The sequence below is a fragment of the Syngnathoides biaculeatus genome, chromosome 17, assembly GCF_019802595.1.
Source record: "Syngnathoides biaculeatus isolate LvHL_M chromosome 17, ASM1980259v1, whole genome shotgun sequence".
NCBI classification, from domain to species: Eukaryota; Metazoa; Chordata; class Actinopteri; order Syngnathiformes; family Syngnathidae; genus Syngnathoides; species Syngnathoides biaculeatus.
Genome location: NC_084656.1, coordinates 23812742 through 23840097, shown reverse-complemented (window position 1 = coordinate 23840097; position 27356 = coordinate 23812742). Strand labels below are relative to the sequence as shown.

The 27356-nt window shown below is 49.2% G+C and overlaps 1 protein-coding gene across 3 annotated transcripts; it reads left to right on the top strand.

Moving 5' to 3' along the window:
- Positions 1-25: 25 nt before the first annotated feature.
- Positions 26-27310, top strand: grk3 (G protein-coupled receptor kinase 3). Of its 3 annotated transcripts, XR_009799008.1 has the most exons (23): positions 26-1968; positions 9962-10038; positions 15855-15928; positions 16029-16130; positions 17091-17165; positions 17234-17295; positions 17368-17419; positions 17933-18024; positions 18236-18335; positions 18404-18482; positions 19119-19249; positions 19350-19444; positions 20062-20169; positions 20346-20412; positions 21467-21567; positions 21891-21957; positions 22028-22123; positions 22206-22368; positions 22864-23000; positions 23176-23217; positions 25116-25229; positions 25356-25808; positions 26902-27310. XR_009799008.1 is itself a non-coding variant. In XM_061847764.1 (22 exons), exons 1-22 carry the CDS (start codon positions 1856-1858, stop codon positions 25518-25520), a joined length of 2112 nt encoding a protein of 703 aa, XP_061703748.1. In that variant the 5' UTR covers positions 26-1855; the 3' UTR covers positions 25521-26895. The 3 variants fall into 3 exon arrangements, 2 of the variants coding, with proteins under 2 accessions (XP_061703748.1, XP_061703749.1); XM_061847764.1 differs by lacking the exon at positions 26902-27310 and having other exon boundaries at positions 25356-26895; XM_061847765.1 differs by lacking the exons at positions 23176-23217; positions 26902-27310 and having other exon boundaries at positions 29-1968; positions 25356-26895.
- The last annotated feature ends 46 nt before the right edge of the window (positions 27311-27356 follow it).

The following is a 27356-nucleotide window of genomic DNA, read 5'->3' as shown; positions in this document are numbered from 1 at the left end:
GTTTTTAATATTGCGCTTTACTCAAGTGTGGCGACATTAGATTAGGGTATTGCCCCGTGCAGTTTGACTGGGCAATATTAGCTTATCTGAGTTGCTTATCCTCACGGGGGTCGCGGGAGTACTGGAGCCTATCCCGGCTCACTCCGGGTAGGAGGCGGGGTACACCCTGAACTGGTCGCCGGGCGACCGCAGGGCAATTTAGTCTGAACATGTCACCTTTGAATTGAGAAGATTACGATAACAAAAGTGTTTGGATGCAAAATGTAGACAAAGCCCCACGGATGTGACGTCATCCGAAACGTGTCGGAACCTCGGAGTTGGTCAAGTTTCGCTTTCGTGTGTCAACTACAAGCGCACGGCGCGTGCGTGCGAACGAAGCGAACCGAGCAGTACCGGCCTGGCTCCGCTCCGGCTCCATCGGCTCAGCCGTTCCGGGTTTTGGCGGCCTCTCTCGCGGCAGTGGGAGGAAGCGGAGCCACCAGAGGCGAGCGCAGCCAGCCAGCCAGCCAGCCAGCCAGCCTGCCGAGTCCCGCTATCGAGCGAAAGTCGACAAAAACACGGAGGAGGCTGACATGTTTGCTACCGCAGTCGGCGAGTGCTTTGCTTGGTGAGCCCCAGGGATACAAGCAACCCCCAGGACGCGCAACACTCGGACGGAGAGAGATCGCGGGGAACTGGCGGGGCACGAAGCTCAATCGCCCCGCACCTCCCGTTTTATTTGACGGGGCGCTGCCACGCCAAGGACCCCGGTGGTCTCCAGAGTGCCTCGTGTAGCGACGTCGCCGCTGCAGTTTGCGCCTTTGGTCGCGGAGGAAGTTGAGCGAGCAAAGCCGCCTACCCTCCCCCAGCCACCTCGAGCAGCCTTCGGCGCGGGCTGCCCCGGCGACGACGCTCCCCTGAAGCTCCGCGAGCCGAGCCGCCATGGAGGCGCTCGGGGCGCGATAACGTCTTTTAAGTGGGCGCCTGCGGGTCGTCTTTCGTTCTTAAGGGGAGGAAACCTGCCCGACCTTCCCCTCGAGCGTGAGAGGCACACGTCAACCTGCCGGCTCGCCTAGCCTGTTAGCGCCCATGCTAACTAGCCAACTTTATTTATAATATACTCTTCCAAAAAGAACCGCGGCCGCAAAGAAGGTTCCGTGCACAAAAGCAAATAAAATACAACCGGAACATATTTTTTTACAAGAACGTTGCATTTGGCTTCCTGGCTAGCTACATGCTATCTAGCGCAGCTAACATCGCCGTCGAGGTTAGCCTCCTGACGCTAGCATTTTGCATCCTGACGTGAGCTCGTCATCCTCGGCGAGCGCCGTAGCGCAGGCGGCCAGGCAGCCTTGGTTGTCCACCGCTCGCGGGAGCTCATTTCGCGTCGGCGGGGAGCCGCGGGCAGGCAGGCAGGAGTGTATGTGGAATGCAAACGAGGCTCGCTCGTTTCCGTTTGCTCGCTGGCAGACATTTGCATTGCGACGAGGAGCGTTTTAAAAGAGGCGAAGGGAAGCGAAGCGGCCGTCGGAGGATATTCGCAGCTCGTCAGCCGGAACAAATCTCCCCGCTCAAGGCCGGCGTGGACGTTGTCTTGGAGGGGGAGCACATGCTGCGTCGAGGCGGGGGGATCCCTCGGGGAGCCGCGGCGCGTTTGTGACTCTGCCGCGCACTTAATGGGATTACGAAGTCGCCGATTGAACGTTTGACGATGGCGCTGTGAGGCGGCCGTGGACAATCACAGGAACCCCCACCCGAGAACCAGCGGGAGCAGCGGGCCCCCGGCAGCCCCCCCACACCCACCCCGGGCCATTGATGGTGGTCCCATCTGGCGTCGGAGGAGCTCCGTGTTTGTGAACGAGTCTCGATCGCGAAGATGGCGGACCTGGAGGCCGTGCTGGCCGACGTCAGCTACTTGATGGCGATGGAGAAGAGCAAGTCGACCCCCGCCGCCAGAGCCAGCAAGAAGATCATCCTGCCCGAACCCAGGTACCCACGCACACGCACGCAAACATTTGGACAATTGCACGTATTCACGCTACACGTCCAGAAACATTCCCTCACGGTTGTTTATACTCACACACAGACATATTTATGCACTTTTATACACAACACATGAACATTGTCTCACGCATTTATAGACACAGCCAAACACACACGCGCAGACATTGGTACAAATGCTTATTCACACACACACACACACACACACTCCATTTATACAATTTCCCCCTCTCTCTCTGTCTCTCTGTCTCTCTCTCTCTCTCTCTCTCTCTCTGTGTCTCTCTTACCCCCCCCCACGTCCTGTACCCTACTGGTTTATTGAAGCTCATTATTAGCATATTAAATAAAGCATTCCATACGTTACATAAGATGGTGAGGTCCTCGCGGTTGTTGTATTTGTCGTTGTGTAGCTTGAGTAGTGGCGTGCTTTCGGCCGTCGTGCTGCGTCAGCGTGGCCTCCGAATACATTTCATGGTCTAGCAGTGCTAGAAAAGTGCAACAATTTGGAAATGGTTTAAAAGCACCGAATCGTTAGACACTGCAGAGGAAGACAAGACAGAAATCTGAGTCCGCTTGAAACTGTCCGGCCCGCTGGAACCTCCATCAGGGGCCGAGCACAAAAAGAAGCTTCAAGCTGCTCCCAGTTGAAGTTTACTCAAAGTAAACAAAAAGCAAAGAGAAATGCAAACGCTTCAAGGCAGCGCATTTTGGTTGTTGAATGGAAAATGACGTTCACTTGCTAATGCTAACGCCGATAGTCACAACCCTCTCAGTAACACAAATACTGCAGCAACATATGTAGACAGATAGACAATGGCCCAGTAAAATGTCACCAGTCCTATCCCAGAACCGAGTCCTGATCTGATACCTCCACTATCCAGGATGACCCATGATTTTCTGTACGTTGGATAAATGAACCTTTCTTGACATCAACTATTTTTATTTCTATAATAATATTCTGCTGTGCATCTTGCTCGATCCAAAATACTTGGTGTTTTTTCGAACTTGACAATAAGTGATACTCGTCCCATGGTTGGTTTGCCATGAAATGCGCGCGCAACCGTACGCCCGCTTGCTAAAGCGGCCATCGGCATCGTTTCAATTTGCTGCTCTTTATTCTGATGCATTCGATATCATGGAATACATGTTAAAACCATATTTGTATGGAATGTTCTAGATTTGAGGAAAAACGCTGTACATCAACAAAGAGTGCACATCCAAATTTTCCGACATTCATACGTAGGATAAACATATACACATATGGTTATACGTAAATAAAAAGTAAGTGTATTATTGGCAAAACACTTCAAACGGTCCGGTTCGTGTCTCTGTTTTGTGGTCACGGTTTTCACTCATGTTTGACACACGTTGACTCAAATATTCTTCTGTTTTTGAAAACTTTTTGAAATAAAGTATACATTCTCAGGATTGTTCATTTATCTTTTTGTTTTTTGATTTGAATTATTTGTATTAGGCGGCACAGTGGCGCAGCTGTAAAGTCTTGGCCTCACAGATCTCAGGATCAGCGTTGTGTGGAGTTTGGGTGCCCCCCCCCCCGGGCCTGCATGGCTTTTCTGCGGCCGGGCACTGCGGTTTCCTCCCGCATCCCAAAAAGCTGCCTGAATTCATCGCAGGCTCTAAATTGCGAGTGGGGCTGTTGTCTGTCTCCGTGGGCCCTGCGAGTTCAGGGTGGAGCCCGCCTCCTGTCCGATGACAGCTGGGATTGGCTCCGGCACTCCCTTGTGAGGATAGGCGGCTAACGCGATGGAGATTTGCTCTTCTATCTTTGCCAGCGGCGTCTAGTGACAGGCACAACAATGAATGGGTGCAAACAAAAGGTAGCACAAAGTCGTGCGTCCACCTGTCGCCATTCATACGACGGCTTCCTGCAAATATGAGTTTTGCGTTCAGTTCAACAACTTTGATGTTTTCAAACGTTTTTGTACCGCTACAGTAGGCTTTAACGCCTACGATATCAGTACGTCGATAATGAGTATTTTATGCTGATCGGCTTCAACTACGTCATTGATCGGTGCACGCTGCAGTATTTGTGTTTATTTCGATTCTGATTGTTTTTAGCCTCATCGCATGTCTTTTGCCTGAGAACTAAATATATGACGGCCAATAAATGGCTAAGACAGACAACGCGGAACAGACTACGAGGCAAATTTACTCTTTCCCGATTGAACCGTGCCAGACTTCTGCAATAAAATCTTGTATTCCATTTTTTACGATTAGTGGGCTTTGTCTTGTCAAGTCAAATCCGGATCACGGACGCACTCGTTACCGTACGCGAGTGGATCGCACTTGACTGTATTCGAAGAAGAAGAAAAATGGGGTGGGGGTGGGGGGGGGGGGGGCTCACCGGCGCTCGAGATAGGAGAGGACGTTCGTGTAAGGCTTGCTTGAGGTATGTTCGTGTACTTTGAATGTGATACGGCAACTAAATGTTCCATGTAGCCTAGCAAGCCGGTGCTAGCGCTAGCGGTTGTGTAGAAACACGCCGGCCTTCTGTTGAATCATGCTGGAAAGTTTGGGTGTGTGTCATGTCATTGAATTTCAAGAAAGTAACTACATTTTCGTTGTTTCTGACATGTTGGCGTGTTGCTTTGACGCGACTGATCATAAAGTACACGAGCTTCTCGGGGCAGCGACTTCCCGTCTTTATGGAGGGAGCCGAGGCACACGCTGACACACACAATTGAAAAATCTCACCTGGACAAACTAGATCAATTGCTGGCTACATGCCTCAATGGCAAAAACAGATGAACAAAGATACATTATTTATTGTAAATATGTGCGTGTATATTTGGAGCAATTAAGTACATAAGACAAGTATGTACAGTAAATAAAGAGGTTCATTGAAATAGACTCATTGTTCCGTCACGTGATCGGTTGTCAGTTTTTTAACCTCTCTGATTGGTGATGGGCCCCAAAAATCCTGATTCTGTAAACCCTAACCCTAACCCTGATGAATACATTACATGACATTCAAGCAAAAAAAAAAAAAAAAAATATATATATATATATATATATATATGTATGTGTGTGTGTGTATGTATATATGTATATATGTATATATGTATATATGTATATATGTATATATGTATATATATATATATTATATATATATATATATATATATATATATATACACACACACACATTATTCAAGATATTCCATCCATTACATACGTTTTAATGTTTTAGCCAAAAAGAAAAAAAAGTCTCTATTAGTCAGGCGGTAGCTATTCCTCTGTTTTTATACAACATCACAACATTTTTGAGTGCTAATTTTCCTTAGAAAAATACCGCAAGTAGGTTTCAGGGCGGGGGGCTGGGATGATCAATCGCATTTTTCATTTTCAGTATTCATTTCAAAGAAGAAAGTGCTGACAGACCAATTTCAAGTCGCACGCGAAGCCACCACAATTGCACTTAGTGGGAAAGAAAACGCAAAGCGGCTTTTGATTGGCCGAGCCGAGAGCATCCAAGATGCGGCGGTCCCCGTCGATCTGGCGACCGGTGGCGCGCGGCACGCCACTCGCTCCTCGGAGCGCGTCCCCGCTGACGTCGCTCAGATTAGCCGTTCGGCGGGATCAGCGGCGGAAGATTAGCTGGCTGATTAGCGGCTCAGAACGGGAAATGCGGTGGAAAGTGCTGCTCGTTGCTGCCGCGACTCCGTTCAAGAAGTTCATTTCATGTATTTAGCTTTTTCATTTTATAAAATGGAAGTCCTACGACCACGGAAGCTAACGTAACGAGAGCAACGGTGACGTCGACTGTCGGATGGGCGTTTGCCTTTGAAAAGTCCAAATGTGGAACCAAACCATTTGAACGCGCTTTCAACATCCACACAATACAAGAATTCGATTTAGCAAAATAGGGCAGCGCGATCCACCCGTCCAAAACGGGTTGCTGGAGCCTATCCCGGCGGACTTGGCCTCGAACTGGTCGCCGGTCATCCGCCGGGCACGTTGACGCGTTCGGGCCCCGAGCGGGAACCGCACCCTAGCGACGGCCGTCGTGCCGCGACCGGGCTGCTGCGTTTGGGAAAGAAACCGTATTGTGCTTCCTTCAATCCTGCCTCACGTCCCCTCAGGTGAAAATCGCCGCACTTCTCTTTTTCCCTCTCGACAAAAACTCGACTGAGTAGAGCACAAAAAGTCTCGTGTATTTGCGGGGGTGTTTCCTACAGGGTATTTAGATTTATATTTTATCATATATATATATATATGTGTATATACATATACATATGTATATTAGGGCCCAAGCAATGTGGACTTGGCCGATGTTGAAAGCCGTCCCGGGGAGGGGACGAAAAGGTAACTGGTGAATGAGCCAATTTATTCATGATTCATGATTCCTAAAATGACTTCTTTTGGGGTTGCGCAACTTGACATGACATTTCCTGGACTCCCAATATTTTCTTTGCCACGAAATAAAAAACGGATGCCTTTGAAAGCGTTGTTTTAGATAAAGGAAGTGCTGAATAGTCAAGCTAATGCCAGTCAGTCACTTTGTTGTTGCTTGAATATGAATTTCTGAGCCTTGCCCAAGTAAGGAACTTGTAATATGTTTGGGTCTGAGGGAGATTGGACAGGCGGATCCTTGCAGCGTCCGCTAAGCCCGAAGGCCGAGCGCTCTGCGGTATTTACCGGTCGAGCCACGTTCTTCTCTGAGCAAAACCATTTGCGCTTATCGGCCTCCTTGACAATTAATAATCGGTATCGGTACTGGAGAAAACCGTATTGGTCTGTTGCTACCGCTAACACAAGCAGCATGGCTGGGAACAGAAAGTAGCACCTTTTTCAAAAGTAGTCTAAAGTTAGTGTTGGCATTTTCGTGATTTGCTTGCCACATTCAGCCTCTTAAGGAAGGGAAAACAAATGAAATGAGAAGGGTTTTTTTTCTCTCCAGCCATATCAGTCAGCCTTAATTTGAAGCCCTACTCCAGAGCTGCGTATACACTATATTGTTCTGAATATCGTACCAGGGCAGCACCGGCTGCCGCAGACAAATTCCTTGTTGTGTCGTTACATACTTGGCCGTGAAAGCATTTTCTGTGACGGTGCGTGCACCGTGGGCGCGTTGCAGGACTGAGCATCGGAGTTGTTGGAGGCAGCCAGACCAGACCAGACCAGATTGCAGTTCTGGAGCTCCTCAATGAGAGTAGACTTTCAACTCCGTAAAAGTATTTCTACCTTTGTCGAGCAGAAAGCTGTATCAGAGCGGACTTGCTGCGCCAGAGTTAACTGCTGCAACCAACCTAAATTTGAATAAGGACGACTCTTAATATTGTGCCGTTTTGTTCGCAAACATTTTGTTCAAAAGAACAAATCTTTTCAGTAAATGAAATGAACAGAATTAGTTTATACGTCTCTTGGAACGGAAACTGAGGGACCGGAAACTGAAGCCTTGTGTGCAGTCTTGACGTGCCAATTGCAGCAGCTGTCGTGGCGAAGAAGATCCGGTCAAGTTTCAAAGTAAAAGACATTAACACGTAAATTGCAGTAAAACACCATTTTTTTAGATTGGTCGTTCTTTCTCTGTGGCCCGGGAACAAATGCCTCACGGGCCGGCACCGGTCCGCACACTGGTGGTTGGGTACCACTGTCCTACCGCGGGGGTCACCAACGGAGTGCCCGCAGCCTCAGGGACCACTTGAGGGGTTTCTGAGGCATGGTCTAAAAATACCACCGGTCACAAATCCTTCTTTTCTGTGCTTTGAATTTTGAATCTGACTTGCTTACATGAATGAAATGTTTAATATGTTGTATCATAAAAAATTAACGGGAAAATATTTGCTGTACAACGAACTGCCGCAAACAGGTCACGTAGCCGACGGCCGCTAACGAAGTAGCCCTCAGCCTCATAAAGGTCTGTGACCCCTGCCCTACCGAGATCGGTAAAAGAGTTGTGGCCACGCCCCCTGCTGCCGAGCGCCAGGTGGTGAATGCAAATCGAACCTGCTTTTCCTGCTCAAAGGTAAATTCAATAAGATCCAAAACATCCTTCTCCTTGGCTGTGTGGCGCATGCTACTAGCATAGCGTTGAGAGAGAGAGAGAGAGAGAGAGAGAGAGAGAGAGGGGGCAAGATCAACGGATACCCCCAAATTATGTACATAGAGTATAAAGAACAGATGACTTCAATAACACCAAAAATATCCACACGTTAGATTTGTCCTGAGCTGGCTTCCAATGTGGAGTCCCACAGGTGTGTGTTCTTGGGCCAGTACGACTTTGGTTATACGTGCTCACTGTCGGTCACTTTGACAGAACGTCTTCCTTCCCTTTACAATGCCAATGACATCCACATTTGTTGTCAAGTCGTCACACTCCTTGAGCGCCCAGCTCGGTTCTTACGTCGACATTTGTACCGTCCGAGTAGGGTCGGCGCCTGTGGCGTTTTGGTGGACGGTGGTGTTTGCCTACACCTCTTTCACATGAGCGTTAACGTGATTGGTTTAGTCTGAACGCAGCCGCATTCAATCTCACAAAAAGAGTTCAACTCCCCCCCCCCCCCGCTTGAGTGGTCCAGCCTGTAGGTCACAGTCGTGATGATTTATCTTGGTCGTATTTTTGTTGCATCATCTAAAGCTGACGTTTGAAAGGGAGTGCGCAAAGGTTTTCGATGCTCAGAAAGCACGAATCTTCCCAAGTCAAATGTTGTGACGCTGCAGTGTAGAGAAGGTTAGCAAGCGAGCGAGATGCAACTTTGCTTCTGCTGCTTTCAAGCCCAAACTGGTCAAACGACAACCGCAATGGCTAGCAAGTCAGCAAGGACTTGGGAATATTCAAGTTATTAGTACGGTAGTCTAGTCCTGTCGTAGTTAGTTGATGATTTTGTGTTATTGGACTGATTAGAATGAAGTTGGTGTCATGTTGCCAGCGCGACGTTGAACCTGCATAATGTGTTTAATGTGTCAATATTGAAACGCGATCGGCGTTTACACAGCCGGGGACGGCGCGGCTACCCTCTCGCTTCAGGCTTGAGGGCGGTTCTTACGCAAGGCTTGTTATGCTGAACTTACTGTCGGGAAGGGATGCGTGCCAAACGTCATCGCTCGGGCTCTGCGTTCTGCTTCGGCCGCCATTTTCTTTGACAAACATAAAAGAGGCAGGAGACACGACGACCTGGCGCAGGCGCGAAAGAGGAAGCGAGCGCCGCACTTGATTCAACTTCCGCTAGTCTTGCGCCGCGTCCAATCACGCGGCCGCCAGTTGGCCTGTCAATCAAACGACGCTGGCTGTCGTGTTGCTGTGGCAACAATCTACGAGCCCTTAGAAGGAAGTTTGTGGGGGAGGCAAAAAAAACCCCCCACAATACTCAAGTACGGCTTTACGGTGACGGACCGGTTAGGACGTCTGCCTCACAGTTGTGAGGTTGCGTGATCAAATCCGGCCTGTCCCGTGTGGCGCCTGCGTGGCTTTTCTCCGGGTACTCCGCTTTCCTCCCGCATCCCTGAAACGTGCGCTAGCATAACTAATGAATGACATTTCATTTTCAAATGAGTTCAATCTTATTTCAAGAACACGGTGCCAAGTGCAGAGAGAGAAGTCCTTTCTGGGAGACTTTCCCCATGGCGCGGAGCAGGTCGAAGACCGCGACCGGCTCAAGACCGTGTAAGCAAGCGCCGTGCCGCGGGGGCCGGGCAAAAACTTGTGAAGAAACCTCCAGCAGACCCGAGACTCGGTGTGGGTGGCGGCTGTCTGCCTCGGCCGCTTGGTTTCAAAAGTTGGAAAGCAAAGGAGCGACAGAGTGAGAGAAGGAGAGAGAGAGAGAGAGAGAGAGAGAGAGAGAGAGAGAGTCATCGTGAGCTCAGGAGTGCCACATCAAAACATGCAGCAAGTACCACTTCTAGGGTTGGGCAATTTATTCAACAGTAATAATTCAGGCTGCGGGTTTCACACGTGTTGCAAACGCACCGCGTCGCTGCGAGCCACGCCTGACTGATGCCGTTCCGCTTTGTGTCCTCAGCATCCGCAGCGTCATGCAGAAATATCTGGAGGAGCGCGATGAACTGGCCTTCGACAAGATCTTCAACCAGAAGATCGGTGAGTATCCAGCGAGGGGGTGGGGCACCTTCCGTGAATAACATTAAGGAGGCCCAAATTCTCATTTTGCCGCTGGATGTGTGAATGTCGCCTCCCGTGCTTTCCTGCTTGGTCTTCTATTTTGTCAAAAGTTATTTAAAATGCTGCTCCATAACTCTCATACAAATGTCATCTGAAATACAAGAAAATAAAACCTTCAAAAACTGAGAAGCGCTTAGTTTTCAAGACATGCAAGTTGCAATTCATGCACGTTCATTCATATCGTTTTTTTTTTCAGCATTTTATTTTTCTGTCTGCTATTGTGTGAAAGCAAAATGGCAGCCTCAACACAGATCCCTCTGGCGTATTGCGACAGCATCGTCCGGCTCCTCGGGTGGCGTTAACGCAAAAGATGGCTCCAGTGAGAAAAACCGTCATCGGCATCTTCGCTAAACATGTTGCCGATCGTCAAAGTTCATTTGGGAAGCATTTTGCATTGAATATTTTAAAACGTCAATTTAGGACAATTAATATTAGGGCGGACACTGAGATCGACGATCAGACCTAAAATGTCCGATTCTCGGCGATCACAACAACAACTTCTAAGCTACGAGTGCAGGAGCATGAAGGACCAAGGGAGAATGTTGCTTGCCTAAAGTTCTTGATTGACATTTGAAGTTGACTGTAAAACTAAACACACGGAACAAAGCAATTTCGCACATCACGGATTTCATTTTTCTTTTTGCTTGCCCAAATTTCTGCTGAATGAAAAGCACCATTGGCGAGCTAAAGAAGATGACCGCTTTTCCAGCTCTCCAAGCAATGAACATCGGTCCACAAATACTGTAAAAGGGCAATGTAAGAATATTCTCTGGCATGTATTCCTCAAAGGATGTGAAGAACACGTCATAGTGCCAATATTCCATCTTGACGTCAACTCCCTTAGTTAGTGCGAGTATTTCTGACTGCTGGCCCTCAGACGTCGGCAGCAATTTGTCAATAAAAGCAATCAAGAAGATCAAAAGTGTGCCACTCGCTCACCGGATGCTAACGCCGGCCAGGAGGAAGCCACGGCTACGCGCGCACTTCCTCCCGCCAGGGGAACGTGGCTGCCTCGCCGGCGCCCGCGGTACTTTGCCCTCTGCTTCACATCCGCACTCCCAACCCCCCGAGAATAGGCAGCCTGAATTCTCACTGCGTATGCGTGCGTGCGTGCGTTTCCGCTTTTGTGATGACTCTTGCAGCAGGAAGTTGAAGTGTGCCACACTTAACTGACTCAAATTTGTTTGAAGATGCCGTGAGATGCTTAAGTCTTTTTTTCGTTTGCATTTGATACAAGATAAGTTTCATAAACCATTTGCAGAAGCAAACTTTAATACTAAATAATAGATACTAAACAAAGCACAAATACACTATAACCACACAACCAGCGTCACTGAAATATTCAACTCATCTGTTCGCTGTGTTTACCAGGAAGTAGTCTGGTCCCTAAGAGTCAAGAAAAAAGTTATGTCGTTCGGGTCCCTGCCCAAGCGCATGTCGTCGCGGACGCGAGACGCTTAACCCGCGTCGCCTACAAATGAATGCGGTCGTCGGCTCCGTTGGCGCAGAACGGCGACGCAAGGAGCTTGATTGAGGGGTGAATGAATCATGCGTGAAATTGGAACGTGTCTTTGAGTGCCCTGAAAAGGGAGAAAAATTGTGCAAAAGAGGCTCGTAATTGTCATCAGACGCTACTGTCAGAAACCCACCAGGGACTCCAATCCTCCAGTGGGAGAGCTTTGCCCCCGCTTCTGCTCAGCACATGTCCGTCTCGAGAGCATTTGAAGGGGGATCTTGTCTGGTCGGATGTTCCAAATTTTTTGGTTCAAACTCAACTTGTCATGTTCGGAGGAGAAAGAATGCAGAGTTGCATCCAAAGAACACCGTCACTACTGTGAAACATGGAGTGGAAACGTCACGCTTTGGGGCTGTTTTTTCTGCAAAGGGATTCACGTGAAGCAAAGAATCAATGGGGCCGTCAATCGGGAGATTTAGAGTGAAAACCTCCTCTTCCATCTCCACGATGACCCCGCACAAAATGACCTTTGGAAGAAACATTTCAAGGTCCCGGACTGGCCGAGCCGGTCTCCAAAGCTCAACCCCATAAAAAAAATCTCGAGAGGGAGTTGGCGACGGCCCCGAAACACGACTGCTCCAGAGGAGATCTGCATGGAGGAATGGAGCAAAATACCAGCAACTGTGTGAAAGCCGTCTGGATCCTTAACAGAAAACCTTTGACCTCTGTCATTGCAGGAGGACAAAGAAGCTAACAGGTCCGTGAGAGCCACACATCTCGCTTATTTTCTATCTTCATTTGTTCATCATTTCTTTCAAAATCTGACAGAAAATGGTAAGAAAAAAAAACACCACTGCTGCTTGAATGTGTTGCAGCCTCCCAGAAGAAACATAACCAAATTATCGATTTGTATCCACATCTTAGCTTATCGGAGAAAATCATACTGGATCGACACCTCCTTATCCAAGCGGTCCATTCCACGCTCCGCTCCAGCACTTCGATCCGACGTGGCCCACATGATCATCTCTTCTTCTCTCATAACATAACATAAGATAAGATAAGATACGATGTTTGTGTTGTTTTAAAGTCTTGTCATTGCTATAAAGACGTTTCAACGGGGTGCTTCGAAATCGTAGATTTCTCTTACTGCTTGAATGTAGCGCAAACCTGCGACAGGGGTGGGGTGGGCGGCGTCTGTTACCGCCTTCATGAAGGAATCGTCACAAATGGTCCAGAAGCCGAGAAGATAAAGACATTCTACCCGTGGTTGTTGTGTGTCTCCATGAGTTGCACCACCATTTTGTGTTCAAATACCTGCTACGACGTATTTGTTCGCCTGTCTATGGTGTTTTGCGTTGCTCGTTATCATGAACCAAAGTGGACGTTCTGAACGCAAGGCTACGTCCTCGGCGTTTTGTCTTTCCTTGTTCTTGTCGTCATTATCTTGTTCACGTTGAAGCAAAATCTTTTTCTTTGTTTTCTTTGATCGACGAAGGGCCTTTTTCCAAATCCCGCCGTCCAAAATTCTTCTTCCTCTTCTTGTCGTCCCTCTGCCTCTCCATCTGTCAGACTTGTGGATTGGATGATGGAGTTATGTGTTGCCAGGCAACTGCAGTTGCCACGGTGATGGCAGCGGAAGAATGTGCACGCGCGCGCCGCCGCTTGAGCTCGTCCGTGGCGGGGAATGAAATTGATTAACGGGTAAGTAAAGCAACAATCTGATAGGAGGAGAAGAGGCCCAAGTTTGGGCCGGACCATTCTGTCCTCAAGCATTTCCCACAATGCACTCCTGCGGGCCATCGCTGCAACTAAATGTGCGCCCAAGCGCAAATTACGCCAGCTAGCGATTGACGTCAAAGACGTGTAGCAACGATGGGCGTTCAATAGAGGGCGCCCTCGCCCCATTGCGCTTGCTTGTCATCGTCTTTATTTTGCATTAATTTGAATTTATTCGGCATTTTGGAGTGGTTCTTTTTTTTTTTTTTTTCGCAAAGAAGGAAAAAAAAAAGTCTGTGCAAATATTCAGAGTAAAATCAAAATACGGACGTGCTGTCGAGACGCGTCACCAACATCCTGTCGGCTTTGAGGGAGGGTGGAGCACCTTTCACCCCCAGAATGGCGTCCGTGACCCACCGATGTTAGGATAGCTAGCTATGAAGAATTGAGAGGAAGGCACTTATCCGGCACTAAAAGTGGGGGTGCGGCGTCATGACAGGGAGGGGCAGCACCGAACCAGGCTGCGACGGAGGTCCACTCCACAGTGCCGTGTCGAAGCATCTTCCTCACGAGCAACTCCGTCCTCTGGATGGATTTCAGGTCCCGAGAGGCCAAGTCTCAGGAACTGGCCGCTTTCCACGGTTGCCGCATGGCGATTGGAGGATTGCGCGAGGGGCAGCAGTGTTAACCCTTTCTGTTGTTGCCAACTTTTGCTTTCTGCATCCACACGTGACAACATAAGACCAAAATACAGCCAAAGAAACAAAGAACAAAACCGATTCTCCGACGGCGAGGGGCTGATATTTTGCGGCCCCCACCTGAATATGAAATATGAATGTTTGTTCGGCCCTCTGTTTTTTTTTTTTTTTTTTATGAATGGCACTTTTACAGTGTTGTGTGCGGAGCCGACGAACCGACCAATCACAGTGGGATATTTAATCTCTCGGGGGCGCGGCATCGAGCGGACTTGATACGAGCAGAGAAACGTTTCAGTGAGTGAAATTTGCGAATGGAGAGTTTTGGACACAACCTGTTGGTACCCGATCTCATTTTGTGTTCAAAATAAGAAATACAGTTGGAAAGATTGAATTTCTTTTTTTTTAATCTTTTTTATTTGTAATTTCAATGACATGCACGTGCAACTGTAGCGCCTTCTGAGTCGCAGGCCCGTCCTACACTTGTACTTGTTTTTTTTCTCTCCATTATAAAGTTCAAAGAAATACTGAGGGGCAAAGTTCTGTAAAACAATATCTTTACTGTCGTGTTGAGTTATTTTGTTCCTTCCTTGATTTTTCAATGAATCTGCTGAAGAATTTTGCTCTGCCAAATATCGGAATCGGACTCCGTAACGCTGGAGCGAGCCGCGTGGAGGACAGACCAGGGGGCGGAGTTTGGAGCGCACAAGAAGCAGGACAAAGAATACAAAATGTAGGACGCTAGGGCAAAGGATAGCGTTTGCAGTAATAATAATAGTTTCCTCTCAGAGGCTTTTAATTTGAAAATGTGTTGCATTGAAAGTCAGCTTCCTTCATACTCAAAGCCTTTGCAGGTGGAAATCGAATTTCACGCGAAAGTGAACGAGGACGTCACGTTCACAGTACGTCCGCTTTCAGAGTAAAAGCTCGACTTGGTGGAAATAATATCCTCCGAGCGAGACGGCAGACGCTTTAAAAGGGAAAAAGGAAAGTCGGCGGCTGTGTGTTCGCCCTCCGGTGGGCCAAATTAGCGGCGCCCGTTGCTTTGATCGGGAAATTGCAGCGAAGGCGTTCCCGCAAGTTTGGCCGGTTGTCGCCTGCGGGTCATACGTTTGACGACCCGTTAGGACAAGCAACAGGTGCCGTGTTGAAGTGATCTTCTGCACTTCATCTTTCTTCTCCATCCTCCCTTCTTTCTTCGGTGCCCTCGACTCGAGTGTCGACGCCGCAGCCTCGTTGCCCGTTTCCGCCATTGTCGGCCTTCTTGTTTTCGCGCTCGTGCTCGCTCGCGTGCTCCCCGTCCTCGTGGAGGCGGTTGCCATGGCAACGGCACGTCTGTCGGCGACGTGTGATCTTTTTATTGGCCCCGCCCCTTTGCCCAGATAACCTCTCGTCGACATTTTGCTGTGTGTGTGTGTGTGTGTGTGTGTGTGTGTGTGCGTACGGCGGTTTTCGCAGCAATAACTAAAAAAATGCATCATCTGCACATGAGTGTATGTGTGCGTGCATGGCTGCCTTTATTTTGTATTTTATGATAACGAGCGGCATTGATTAGGCTTTTATGCGTCAGTACATTTGTGTGTGTGTGTGTGTGTGTGTGTGTGTGAGTGGATATTTTGGTTGTGAAAGCAAGATTGTTTTAGCATCATTGGAGCTTTTATGCACGTGCAACCGTACATGCGTGCATGTTTGTGTGTGCTTGCTTTTGTTATTGTTTGTGTGCACACATATTTGGCAGCTTTACTGTGCGCTCACGTTGATATGAGAAGGCTTACTTCCTGTCGTCAGCTGTCAATCACCGGTCAACAGGAAGTGTGTGTGTGGGTGTGTGTGTGGCGTCCCGCTGATGTCATTGAACCTGTGCCCAGGCTTCCTCCTCTTCAAGGACTTTTGTCTGAACGAGATCGACGAGGCCGTGCCGCAGCTCAAGTTCTACGAAGAAGTCAGTGCATCGGTCTTTGTTCCCACGGTTCTGGCTCATTTCGGAACAGGAGGTGACCTCGCACTGACTTCCGGTCTACATTCTGGTCTTGTCCCCGCAGATCAAAGACTACGAGAAGCTGGACTCCGAGGAAGAAAGACTCAGTCGCAGTCGGCAGATCTACGACGGTTACATCATGAAGGAACTGCTGTCGTGTTCGCATGTGAGGACACGCAAGTGCTGCCCTAGTCCCGGTCCATGTTGTATTCTTAGACTAAGCCCTTGTATTAGTTCTAGCCCTGGTCCTCATTTTTGCGCTTGCTCTATCCGTGAGTCTTGTTTTGCCGTGGTCCCGGTCCATGTTGTATTCTTAGACTTAGCCCTTGTATTAGTTCTAGCCCTGGTCCTCATTTTCGCGCTTGCTCTATCCGTGAGTCTTGTTTTGCCGTGGTCCCGGTGCCTGCTCTGAACGTGATATTTGTCCCGGTTCTAGCCCTTTTCACTGTCCGGGTCTTGGGCTTGCTTGTCCTGACTCTACCCATTGCCTTTCCCTACTTCTGGTCCTTGGCTTGAACCTGTCAATTGCCCTAGTCGGGACCTGACCCTGGACCGGTCCCAATTCTGCCCTACCTCAAGTCCGAGCCCTACCCCTGGTCCTAGGCCTAGTCCCAGTCCTATGATTTGTTTTGATCCCGGTACTTGGCTGAACGGAGTCCTCGTTCATGCCCTGGTCCTGGGTTAGTTTCTCTTACTAGTCCATGCCATAGACCTACTCCTGGTCAACATTTGTCACAAAGACCGTCTTTGTTACGGTCTAGGCCTAGGTTGCGCCATAGCTACAGTGACACCCCTTGTCTTGATCCTGGTTCGTTCCCTGGACCTGATACTTGCACTGGACCCGATTCTAGTCTTGGTGCTAGTTCTGGCCTAAAACCTAGCCCTTGTCTTGGTCATTGTCTAGGTTTTAGCTGTAGTCCCACTCGCCCTAGTTCATTGTCTCGGTCCTTGCTTGAGGCCTCCGATTTGCGCTGAAAGTGGTCCTTGCCGTGGCCTTGGTCCTTGGCTCCGGACCCTGGCCCTTACCCCGGTTACGTTGCCGGTACTGGTCCTTGTCTAAAAGCCTGTGTGGTCGAACACAGTTGTTGTTGTGTCTGCATCTGACTTTTGCCCGTTGATTTCCCAGCCTTTCTCCAAAAAAGCCGTTGACCACGTCCAAAGTCACCTGGCCAAGAAGCAGGTCCCCCCCACGCTGTTCCAGGTAGACGCACTTCACATTTCCAAACCGCTGTCGAGCAATATGCTAAAAGGTGCTAACACCCTCAACAGCCGTACATCGTGGAGATCTGTGACAGCCTGCGAGGGAAAATCTTCCTCAAGTTCATTGAGAGGTAGAAGAATTTTTTTTTTTTTTTTTTTTTTTTTGTCGCTTACTGACACCCCCACCCCCCTCTGACACGCAGCGACAAGTTTACGCGATTTTGCCAGTGGAAGAATGTGGAGCTCAACATACACGTGAGTACCGCAAGTCCATCAAAAGTGGAAATGGTTTTCCTACCTGCCACATTTGTGAGGCTTTTCTTTTGAAAGTCCAACTTCAAGTGCTATCCATACATACTTACAACTTAGCTAAAATAATATTCCTCTCATAGCTGCGGTGTGAAACAGTTCAAAAAAAAAATAAACTGCTCGAGCTAAAATATGTACACTGCATTATACCGTCAACATTTGAAACAATATCATAAGTTTGGCAAAGAAGCGAGAGGAAGCCCAAAGAGAAGGCGGGTGGATGTTGTGAGGGCTTTTGGTGTTAGCGTGGAAGATGCAGGGGATCAAATTAAAATGTTGTTCTATGAATTTGAGTTGAACGTCGCCCAATTGAATTGCTTGAAATGCTTTTATTTTGAAAGGTAAAGAGGAAATGGCCATTGATGGCGCTTGCTGCATCTAAGTGCAACTTTCTCGTGTCCAATTGTTTTACTTTGAAAGTCAAGGCGCGCTGGTGTGTGGTGTTGTTGTTGTGTTTAGCTGACCATGAACGACTTCAGCGTCCACCGCATCATCGGCCGCGGCGGCTTCGGCGAAGTTTACGGATGCAGGAAGGCCGACACGGGAAAGATGTGAGCGCTCCCGCAGGAAGTGCCTTTGCTTGAGTGTGCGCGTTTGTCTTCTTGTCTTTGTGCACGTGCGTAGATGTGTTTGTTTGCGTGTGTGTATTCATTTGGGTACGTGTGGACCTATTTTGTTTTTGTGTGCTCGCTCGTGCATTTGCACGCGTGTCCATTTGAGTCCAAGCGCGCGTTTGCGCATGGTTACGTTTGTACCCCGCAGGTACGCCATGAAGTGTCTGGACAAGAAGCGCATCAAGATGAAGCAGGGCGAGACTTTGGCGCTGAACGAGCGGATCATGCTGTCGCTCGTCAGCACGGGGGTGAGTCGCGCGTTACCTCGCGTCAGCGTGGAAACGGCGCCACGGGGGCTAACCTGCGGCGTTTGCAGGACTGCCCGTTCATCGTGTGCATGACGTACGCCTTCCACACGCCCGACAAGCTCTGCTTCATCCTGGACCTCATGAACGGTAACCCTGGCGACAGCACATTCAATGTTGAGGCAAAAAAAAGTTTGAATTGATCTCGTGAAATGTGTTGTCATTAGATTTCATGTCATCAACATGAAAAACATTCGTAATAAAGGTCATCGCGCGATAGTTTAGTTATTGCACGTCAATGACGTATATGAGCTTGAGAGCGTAACGGGCTGTAATCAAACACCAATCATGTGAGAAAATGATGCCAAATTTTAGATTTCAAATAAGAGATCTTGTGATTCCAAAGAGCAAATCCTGGAATATTTATTCTGGACAGTTGTACAGGATTGTAAAAAGAAACATTTACTAAATTTTTCCCAGTGGAATGATTTGTTTCATTTCTTTTGTATTTGTTCATTTAAAGTGAATCGTAATATCTGTAAGATAAACTACACACAAAGTTCTTGAAAGTTCAATATCGACTATATGTCTCATGTTTTCAATCATTGATGAATTATTAGGGCGGCATACGATAGTACTAGATATAGTAAGTAAGTTTCTTTGGGCTTGTCCCGTTAGCGTGACAACATCTGATATGAACGCTCATATTTGTTTGGCCCGGTTTTTACGCCGGATGCCCTTCCTGACGCGAGTCGATCCGAACTCACGAGTCCCGCTTTTTTGCAGGCGGCGACCTTCACTACCACCTGTCGCAGCACGGCGTGTTCAGCGAGAAGGAAATGCGCTTCTACGCTGCCGAGATCATCCTGGGCCTGGAGCACATGCACAACCGCTTCGTGGTCTACAGAGACCTGAAGGTACGCCACGGCGCCATCGCGGGCGTGCGCGCGCCGACGCTCCCTTGCTGCTTTTTTTTTTTTTTTTTTTTTTTTTTAAATCTGTGGCCGTCGTCGGCAGCCCGCCAACATCCTGCTGGACGAACACGGCCACGTTCGCATCTCCGACCTGGGCCTCGCCTGCGACTTCTCCAAGAAGAAACCTCACGCCAGCGTGTGAGTGGCCGTCCTTCTCGGGGCTTTCTGAAGAAAAGCTTTTCCGCTCTCTCCGACTCGTTTCCCGGCCAATTCGCGACTTTGCTACTGAGTACGTTTTCGGCGGGTGAGAGTCTGTGAAATTTGGGCTCTCGACAGCTGCGGTGTCCTTCCATTAGGCGTTGAAGTGTTCCTACATTGCTGGGCACGCTTGACCTCTTGAGAATCTTCTTTTTGTCACGTATAAACCACTGCAAAAAAAATCCAAAATGTACCGCGTTTGGCAACTGTTTGCAGCTGACCTGAGCAAAATTTCCCTTTGAAATTTTGGAATAAGAAAAACAATTGCCTCTTTTTCTACTTCTCTCAAGTCCAAAAAAAGATGAGCGACTTTTGACATGATGAGTGAGTTTTTACTTTTTTAGTTTTTTTTTTTTTTTTTGGGGGGGGCTTTTAGCAGCGTACGTCTCGGGATGGTGGAGCATCCGCTAGCACAAAATACACTTTTGCCTTTTTGAGTGTCTTTTTTTTTTTTTTGCTTGTTTTTTTCTTTTCCTTAAGTTGCGTTGTCCTTTTGTAACTTTTGTCCACGGCTGACCCGATCCCGGCGTTTTTTTTTTTTTTTTTGTTCTTTTCAGGGGCACCCACGGCTACATGGCCCCCGAGGTCCTCCAGAAAGGGACGGCGTACGACAGCAGCGCCGACTGGTTCTCGCTAGGCTGCATGCTCTTCAAGCTCTTACGAGGGTAAGCGGCGCGATCGCCTTCCTCTGCTCCGACATCGCCATCTGGGCTCGAGATGAGCTTTTTGCCCGACATACTTTCTTTGGCGCACCCGCAGCGCGTTTGCGGTCCAGCGTCAGCGCCGCACGACTCGGGTGTTGCGCAAGTAAAGCGTCTTTCCGCCGTGTCGCCCCCTTTAGGCACAGCCCGTTTCGGCAACACAAGACCAAAGACAAACACGAGATCGACAGGATGACGCTGACTATGGTAAGAAAAAAACGACTTGTTTTCTGAAGAAATCTTTGATCTCGGCCCGAACGCATTTACAACACGTCGGCCTGACCCTTAGATGGCGGAAGTGCCAATTTTGGAGATGAAAGGCGCATCCCAAAAACAATATTGGTTCTAAAAAAAAAAAAAAAAAAAAAAGGACAGTTCCATTGTCCTGAGCAAAAAAATACCTAAATGCCTTGTAAAGCTTTCAGTACAAAGCGGGTTAGGACCTTTGCGACTGGCGATCTTCAGCTCCGCCCCCCTTAGCTACAGTTGCCGTGCCCCGCAATCGTCCAAAATGGCGACTGAACAGAACAGCTTTGAACTGGGTTTTCGATTGCGTATTCCAGATAATATTGGGGTGTGTTTTTTGCCAAATGTGTCAGGCTTGTCCAAGAGAGTTCTACAGAGAGGTTTCAATGAAGATTTTGGACGGAGCAGGACGCAATGTCAGAGTTAATATAGAGCCAAATGCAAAAAAAAAGTTTAGACGCCTCACAGAAATCCGACAGGATCAAATAGTGGAATGGTGCACTGCGCACGGAAAGCAGGGGGACTACTTTTGACTTGGAAAGATCACCGGTAATATCATTGGAGTCCATGTAAGTGAGTGGGTGTATTCATTTGACTCGGCTCGGAATGGAAACCGGCGCCCCGTCTTAGAAGTCCGACGATCCAAATAAGCAAATGGACATTTCGCATCTTGCACGGCGTGGCACATTTACGTCTCCCTAAGCATAAAACATGACACCGGGTCCGTTCGCCAGGTCGCAAAGTGAAAGCTCTTCTCCTGCAATGGAGAACGCGCAAGATCCGTCAAGTGTCTAGGGGGCGCTACTGAGTCGGTCTTTGGCTTTGAAACGCAAGCAGCTCGAGTGTTCATTTTGGCTGTCATCGCTCATTAGATTGCACGTAGGCATTTAATACGGCGAACGTGCCCATCTTTTAATCCTCCTGCTTGTGGTAATTCCAAAAAAAAAAAGTGATGAAGCGTCAGGTCCCGAAAAACATGCAACGCGAGTGACTTTCTTCTTCTTGCATATCTGAGAATGTGGAACTTCCTGACTCGTTCACGGCCGAACTCAAAGAACTTCTGGAAGGTCTCCTGCAGCGCGACGTCGCCAAGAGGCTGGGATGCCAGGGCCGAGGGTAACGAACGAACGCACGCACGCACGCACGCACGTCATCGTCGCCGTCCACAAGGTCAACTGGAGTCGATCAATCCATATAGACCAGTCCGTCCGTGTCCGGGTGCTGACCAAGGACGGCTCTTCAATAAAGTTTCATCAGCGTTTTTTTGTCGTCCATCAAATCTTCATGATGCAATTATTTGTAGCACATACGATAGACCAAATATTTCAGGGTCTTGAATGTGACTTTTGAGCTACCGGAGAAGACCAGGCGACATCAGGTCAACAGCGCCCCCCGCTGGCCGCACGAGGACTAACACGTTTGTGTGACCTGTCAATCAGGGCGTCCGAGGTCAAGGAGCATCCCTTCTTCAAAGGCATCGACTGGCAGCAGGTCTACCTGCAGAAGGTACGGTTCGGGTTCGTGACAGTCTTCTCGTGGGGTTAAGAAGGCTTAACGCGCGCGTGTGTGCGTTCAGTACTCGCCGCCGTTAATCCCGCCCAGAGGGGAAGTCAACGCCGCCGACGCGTTCGACATCGGCTCCTTTGACGAGGAGGACACCAAAGGCATCAAGGTGAAGGAGATAGTCGCGCACGCGAGATGCTGCAGTCCGAGTCTTTGGTCCCAAGTCTGCTTCTGTGCGTTTGTGTGTGAAGCTCTTGGATAGCGACCAGGAACTCTACAAGAACTTCCCGCTGGTGATTTCCGAGCGTTGGCAACAGGAAGTTGCCGAGACGGTCTACGACGCCGTCAACTCCGACACGGACAAGAACGAGGCTCGCAAGAGGGCCAAAAACAAACAATTGGGACACGAGGAAGGTAAGAGGCCCGCCCGCAAGAGTGGAGAGAGAGAGAGAGAGAGAGACCAGGGCGGCTTTTTTCTTGTCCCATTTGCCTTTCCCGCATGCTTCGTAAAACTCCTGAAAGGTGAAAGGTGACTTTCATTTCTAGGAAAAATTGGACTCTTTTCGCATGCGCCGCCGTTCCTTCTCTCAGGACGCCGCCGGTCGTTATCGGTTTTCCCGGGAAATGTTGAGCGCGTCACTTAGGGCACCGCATTTGATCGTCGAGCATCACACACTACATTAGACACTAAAACTCTAAAAAGAAGGCGTCAGGCTTACTGATGGAATTCGCCGTCCAAATTTCCCACAAAGCGAGAGCGCTGTCCCGACATGGTGTCGCGCGGCGTCTTCGGCGAGACATCCTGAAAAGTTTGGCGGCGAGTCTGTCGGCTTAGTGCTACTCGGGACTGAGTGGAGCCCCGGAGACTTTCTTCTGAGCTTTTGTGTTTGTTGTGTTGTCGTCGCCCAGACTACGCGCTCGGCAAGGATTGCATCATGCACGGCTACATGCTGAAGTTGGGCAACCCGTTCCTCACGCAGTGGCAGCGCCGCTACTTCTACCTGTTCCCCAACCGGGTGGAGTGGCGGGGAGAGGGAGAGTCACGGGTCAGTCAGCGCCACTCATCGCAACGCGGATACGTCGTGCCGACGCGTTGGCGTCCGTGCGTCCTTGGGCGCGTGTGTGCGTGTGTGTAAACGCTCTCACTTTGTGTGTGTGTGTGTGTGTGTGTAAACGCTCTCACTTTGTGTGTGTCTGTGTGTGTGTGTTAAACACGCAAAGGAAACATGGCTGGCGAAACACTTGACGCAGCTCAAAGACTCGGTGAGTGGCTGCCGTGTTGTTGGCTTGTAGACTTTCACCCCCACCCCACCCCCGCTGCTGCCGCCGCTGCTAGCTGAACAGCTGCCCGTCGTGTCACCTTTGACCTCGGCACCCTCCCTCACCGGCGCTCAGCTGTCTTGTCTTGCGGGAAATTTGGCAAGTTAAAAGTGAAGACCGACCCCGGGGTCCCGCGTCAAGCCTCGTCTCAACTCTAAAAGGAATGGCGGTCTCGACCCCGGCCGGGTCTCTAGTTTCGAGACCGTGAGGTCCGGGGGTCTCAAGGGGTCTCAAATCCTGCACCCTGGAGTCATTGGCAATGATCCTCCATCCTTTTAGTATTTCTTTTGTGTTACAAACAGCTTGAACGTGGGTTGATTTTCACACACGGGGGAACGCTCCCCCCCATCTATTATTTGGAAAAAATAGCACGGATACAAATTGGACTATAAAAGACAAGTTTTGTGCATTTGCCTCAGCACAAGGTTTGGAGTAAATCCAAATGCACAAATGCAGTTTCCATCCGTTGAGATTTAGATTTTGGCAAGCGCAGTCCCGTGCGACGCTCGCAGCGCTTTGGCTTGCGCCGCCGCCGCCGAGCTCAACGTGTCCCGGGCCACTGAAATCCTGCCCGGATGGTTTTTCTGAGGTACGGTTTTCATTTTTGGTCTTGTTCCAAGGATTGATGTCGGTATTTTGCTTTTTCAAGTTTTAAGTGAAGTTGTTTTTGTTTTTTTTTTTTTTTATATCTTCCCCCCCCCCCCCCCCCGCCCAATCCCCCAGAAGAGGCGTGGGGACTTTTGGTGAACTATGAATCCCCAAATACTTGGGACGGGCCGGGGTACCTCAAGCGGCAAGATTTGAGCTTTTACTAACTGCAAGAGCCGTCTGACATTATTTGCGGATCTTGGCGCTTAAATGAAGCCCGTGCGCTTTGGCGGAGGTGGATTATCCACGAGAAGAGCTTTCGAGGGCGAGTGCGACAGCTTTTGAGGTGGTCTTAATAATTAGCCGAGAAAGTCGGGTCCTCCTTTGGCACGCTTTCTGATTTGACCTTCATCTTTTATCTCTAAAACCTGTACAGGCGCAAGTATTGACCAGAAAAATGTTTTCACGGCTTCAACCGAAATTCCGTCCTCCTTTTTAATGCGCTCTTTGCTTTTGTGATGTCTTCAGTTGAGGAAAGTTTCAATTTCTTGGGTTTCCGGACCAGTGATGATGACGGAATTGTCTGAAAACAAAGGCTCGCTCCTCTTTATTGGGAGCGTATACGGCAGATGCATTGGAAATTGCGCATAGTTGAATTGTATCGGCCGTCCGGGTCCACGACTGTACCGTATATTTGTACAAAGTAGGATTGAGACTTTGCTTTGTCTGCTGTTTTGATGAGGTGCCTTTCTAGTTAGAAGCTCGGTTTGAAATGGAGCAAAATCATTTGAGTTCTCTTTGGTCGCGCTCCGACGTTCCACGAGCCAAAAGAACGGAAAACGTGGGCTTGCGTCAAAGAGCGGGAACACAAACCGAACAGCGCGAGGATGCAAGATAGTGGGGAGTGCTCGGTTCTGTTTTGTGTGTGTGTGTGGGGGGGGGGGGGGGGCGGTGTCTGAGCAAATGTTAAAAAAAAAAAAAAAAAGTAAACGACATTGGAAAAAGCTTTGGACCAGATGAGAAGAGGTGACGCGGAGCTTCTCATTTGGCTTTTTCACGCCTGCTGTTGATTTCTCGGAGGATCGGACGGTTCCTTCCCTTGGAGCTGACGACCTTTTCGTTTTTGGTGAGAACGGACGCGGCGGGGCAAACGGAACCCTGTCGAATCTGGAGGGCAAACGTCGGCGACTCCAAACTTTCTTTCCCGCGACGCTCTGCGTCTCCGTCTTATCGTTTGACTTTTTGTGTCGCAGCAAAACCTTCTGACGATGGAGCAAATAGTTTCTGTGGAGGAGACGCAGATTAAAGACAAAAAGTGCATCTTGCTGCGTATCAAAGGAGGGAAGCAGTTTGTGCTGCAGTGCGAGGTAACGCACACACGCTCGCACCCTCGAGGCGGAAAGGTTTTTGGTGAAACCTTCCCGACCGACCCTATCGTGCGCGCGTAAATAGCGAGACGCACGTGCGCAAACTTTGGCTGTCGTCGTCCGCAGAGCGACCCCGAGTTGGTGCAGTGGAAGAAAGAGCTGACCGACGCGTTCACCGAAGCTCAGAAATTGCTGCGTCGCGCTCCCAAGGTCATCGGCAAGAGTCGCACCGGCGGAGTGGTGGAGCTCTCCAAACCCCCCCTGACGCACCGCAACAGCAACGGCCTGTGAATTGCGCGTGCTCAAGCGCGTCATACGCGTCGCACGAACACACACAACACACGACGCATTACGACCAATTGATGTTTTCCCGGCATGGGACTTTTGCCAGATGTGGAGTGGAAGCAGCATGTGAAGAACTTTGCATGAACACCCCCACCTAGGACCCCCCCTCACACACACACACACACACTCACGTTATGAAGCGCGTCAGGCGACAACATGGCGTCTTCCCGGAGGGAGCGGGCCGAACGTTCCGCTGTGGCAAACGGGAAGCCGACGCCGTTTCCTGTTGCTATGGTAACTACACACTGGGGAGTCTTGTATATATTTGTGTCTGTGTTTGCGACATCTGTATAGGAGGGGCGGGGCTAAAACGGGAAGCATTTGTCACCATTCGCGCAGGAAACAGGAAGCGAGCTCCGAAAGGAGGCGGAGTCATCAACGTTAGCCCTGTTAGCATCTCAGTGCTAAAAACACCCAAAAGACTTCTTGGTACAGTGCAGAAGAGGGACGAACGCGCACACGCGCTCTGGAATGCTCAAGAATGAAAAGAAGAAGAAGAAGAAGTGGCGTTCCGGAACAGACCTCGACCCCGACAGTCCTGAAGGATCTCGCGGGTTCTGGAATCGAAATCTGGCGATGGCTCGTGAACCATGTGTATTATTCCACATTTTCAAGACGTCTACAGTGCCCGCAAGTTTGATGACAAATTGAAATTCTTGTTGAATATGCAACAAAAATATTTTTGGGGAAAACTTGGATGCATTTCGACCATTCAGCATGATTGGGGCGCGTTCTGCATCATGCGTTGGGAGTGTTTCCCCCCAACATTGTAGAAGGTCCTCCCAACATTTTAGAGCAATCGACGTTCCAGTTTTACTTGGACAACAATCAAGAAAGAGCGTCGCCAACATAAAACATTCTCGAATCATCTGCGGTGTTCCAAACTTAATGCTTGGAAACAGAAGCAAAATGCTGTGGAATAAACTTCCTAAATCTTTTTGGAATCATTTCGAAGGCCCTTGTTCTCCGAGGCTCTACGACATTTTCCAGAATTCCACGTTCTGTAGCATTCTAGGATCTCCAGCGTTCGGCATTGTTACCGTGTTTTAGTGTTACGCCATCAACGTTGGACAGTCTTGTTCCGCATTCTAGAAGGTTGTATCGCTACGTACTTGGTTCAAAATCCTTCTGGAATGTTCTAGAGCGCTCCGGTGACGCCGATAAGAGCTCGGCGAGTGCGGCGGCGGAGATAGCGCCGTCAGCCCCGTTAGCGGCATTAGCGCCGCCGGTTGGTCGGTCGGTGGCGGCGGGCGGGCGGGCGCCGCCCCGCCTCGCCTCGCCTCGCCGGGTGTTTTTAATTTTAATTTAATTTTTTTTTTTTTTTTAGGCTTTTCATTTTGTGTCGTGCGTCCGTGCATCTTTTTTAGCGCCACGTGCTTACTCGCTACACGCTAGTGTCAATGTGCCAAACGGAGGGGGCGGAGCCAGCGAGAAGCCTTACACGTCCCGTCGCGCCCACAAGATGGCGGCCGGTCGGCGTGTCTCCCAAGGGAACGAAAACTGTGACCGATGGCGGGACCGCCGCTGCTCCCAGCATCCTGTTCATGGTCTTTGAACATAACGGGACAAGAGTGAGGAAATAAAAGTATAAATACATGAAATAAAGAAATATATGTGTATAAGAAAGCTTTACATTTATTTAAATGATTTCACGTAGAAAAAAGAATGTGGGGGATTTTATTGTGATTTTCTTTCAGGTGTTTGTGGTGAACAATCTTGCACATAAAGACTTTCAAAACAAAAGGCGTTTCTGATCTTTTTATTAACGATGCGTGATCAGGA